Genomic DNA, 2311 nt, shown 5'->3' with positions numbered 1-2311 from the left:
AAATTGCAAATAATCCCTTGTTTTCCTCAATTTTCGAACCAAAAGCAGCCTTAGAACAAGCCTACGTTATCAAAATTTTGCATTAATCTGAATCCTACTCGAAAAGTTAATATCGGACGTTTTGAGAAGATTGAGCCACGGTTTTCAGTGCCAAAGACACCCCATGGCACTTGCCGCACCAACAAAACAACACACACAATATTACGACCGGTAGGGACCACCACAACACCTGCGCTACTTGCCCCTCTTTTTTTGTCTGCCCGTCTCTATACAAACGCGTACTATTTCTCCGTTCGCTGCAAGACCTTTCCGATTTACGCGCGAATTAGGTGTGCTGTGTTCCATTGTCGGTTGTGATAGTTGCGCATCAAAATCTTCTTCTCAGTCTCTATCACACGTGTATTTTTCAAATATCTTAATATCATTCATTTTAGGTAAAATGGCCAACAAAGTGTATTCCACCGAGTTCCAAAGATTGCTTAGAGAGAAAGATGAGGAAATCTGCAGCCTCAAAAAAATAATTGAACACCAGGACGCGATAATCGATTTTGTTGATCGCAAAATGCAAGAGATTCGCCTAGGAAATGAGAAACTCTTTTTGAGAAATCAGGAACTAGAAGCATTTTACAAAGGTTTTTAGTGTTCGTTCAAATAAATGCACGGTAATATGTTTTTACAGCTAATTCTCCCAAAAACCTCTTCCAAAAACAACCAAAGTCGCCAATTGTGATGGAAAAGGTCTCCGAGCGTTTATCGACTAATCACGAAATGATGAATAAAGATTGTGCTGATCGCAAGAAAGGTGCTGATAAAAACCATATTAGTGAGTTCTATTGACAAGGGAACCTCAACACCTCAAAAACCCATATATTTTGATGAAAATTTCAGAATATGTTCGAAATCGCCTATCTAGACATTTCTGATATTTTGAGAATCCGCCCGCCAGTTTCAGCCGAGTTATATCAGTTTCAGTACCAAAAATCGCCGTTTCAGTGCAGAAGAAGTGTTTTAGAAGACGATTTTCTCAAGTGCTAGGACGTTTCAAAGCATGAAATTCGTTGTGTTATACTCAAATTTTCATGAAATTTCATACTTCAAACTTTTTTCTCAAGAACAAAAATATTTTTTTTTTTTTGAATTTTTTCACGATTTTCAAGATTTCTTCGAAAATTGAAAAAAATGTTTTTTTGACAAAAAGTTTGAAATATCAAAGTTCATTAAATTTTAAGTATAACTCAAAAAGAAACAAGTTCTGGAACCTCCTAGGAGCGGAGAAAATCGTCTTTGAAAACGCTACTTTTGCACTGAAAAGGCGATTTTTGGTACTGAAACTGATATAACTCGGCTGAAACTGGCTGGCGGAATTTAAAATTTTTAGTGGTGTCTAGATAGGTGATTTTGAACATATCCTGAAATTTTCATCAAAATCTGGGTTTGTGAGGTGTTGAGGTTCCTTTGTGAGAAACTGTTAAAACTGAAAAAAGATAGTTACCAAATCTTGCCCAGGAACGTATTTGTATCAGGTAAGGCAAGATTTTTATTTGAAAACATTACCGCTTAAAAATCTCCGGTCCATGTAGTCATTTTGGTTTAAAATTGTCATTTTTGAAAATTCGAATTGTTTTTTTTCTGCAAACACTAATAATTTATGGAAAAAAAACTTACTTCAAAGAAGTTTAAATTTTCAAATTTTTGTCAAAGATTAATATATATTCCATTTTTAGACACCCAAAGAACTCTCGTGAAAGATGCAAAGAACGAGAGCAGAACAACAACATGGTTCCTCAAAGCTCCGGCATCACTGGCCCCCGTATAACGCCAACCGATGCTAGTCACTCGCCAGGACTTCCAAATTCCACTATCCGCCTTCCAAGTTTCAATATTTGCGAGCGGGTACCGATCCGATTCTTTTTCCCGCCCGAAAAACAAACGACACAGGAACTTGTCGTCGAGAAAGGAATGAAACAGAGTTGGAAACCAAATAACATTATTCGTCAAAATGTTATTAAGCCTGAAGTTCCGAAGACGTCATTGTCTTTTGCTCATCACTTCTATGCTAAGCCTGGCGAGGTTCTCCATCAACCCCATGGACCTGCGCCCGCCAACTACTCCGAAGAGTGGTACTGAAGAAGGTGAGAAATCTACTTAAGTTGTGTCATTAATTATTCAATTTTGTTCCAGGACTGATGGCGCTTTGATCATATAACACATAAAAACCATTTTAAAAATCGACAAACAGGATATAGAAAAAAGATTCATGCAAATAATTAAATAGGAGAACATTTTTAGAGCTTTTATTGTTTTCTGATTC

General features: G+C 36.8%; 1 protein-coding gene across 1 annotated transcript; it reads left to right on the top strand.

The window, feature by feature from the left end:
• Positions 1-439: 439 nt before the first annotated feature.
• On the top strand, positions 440-1816 carry CBG26683 (the record flags this gene model as incomplete). The annotated part of the gene is made up of 3 exons (XM_045241015.1): positions 440-632; positions 680-823; positions 1725-1816. 3 exons carry the CDS (start codon positions 440-442, stop codon positions 1814-1816), a joined length of 429 nt encoding a protein of 142 aa, XP_045100675.1.
• Between the last annotated feature and the right edge of the window lie 495 nt (positions 1817-2311).

The sequence above is a fragment of the Caenorhabditis briggsae genome (genome assembly GCF_000004555.2).
Source record: "Caenorhabditis briggsae AF16 supercontig from assembly CB4, cb25.NA_092, whole genome shotgun sequence".
Classification (NCBI taxonomy): Eukaryota; Metazoa; Nematoda; class Chromadorea; order Rhabditida; family Rhabditidae; genus Caenorhabditis; species Caenorhabditis briggsae.
This window is presented reverse-complemented; position numbering and strand designations above follow the sequence as displayed.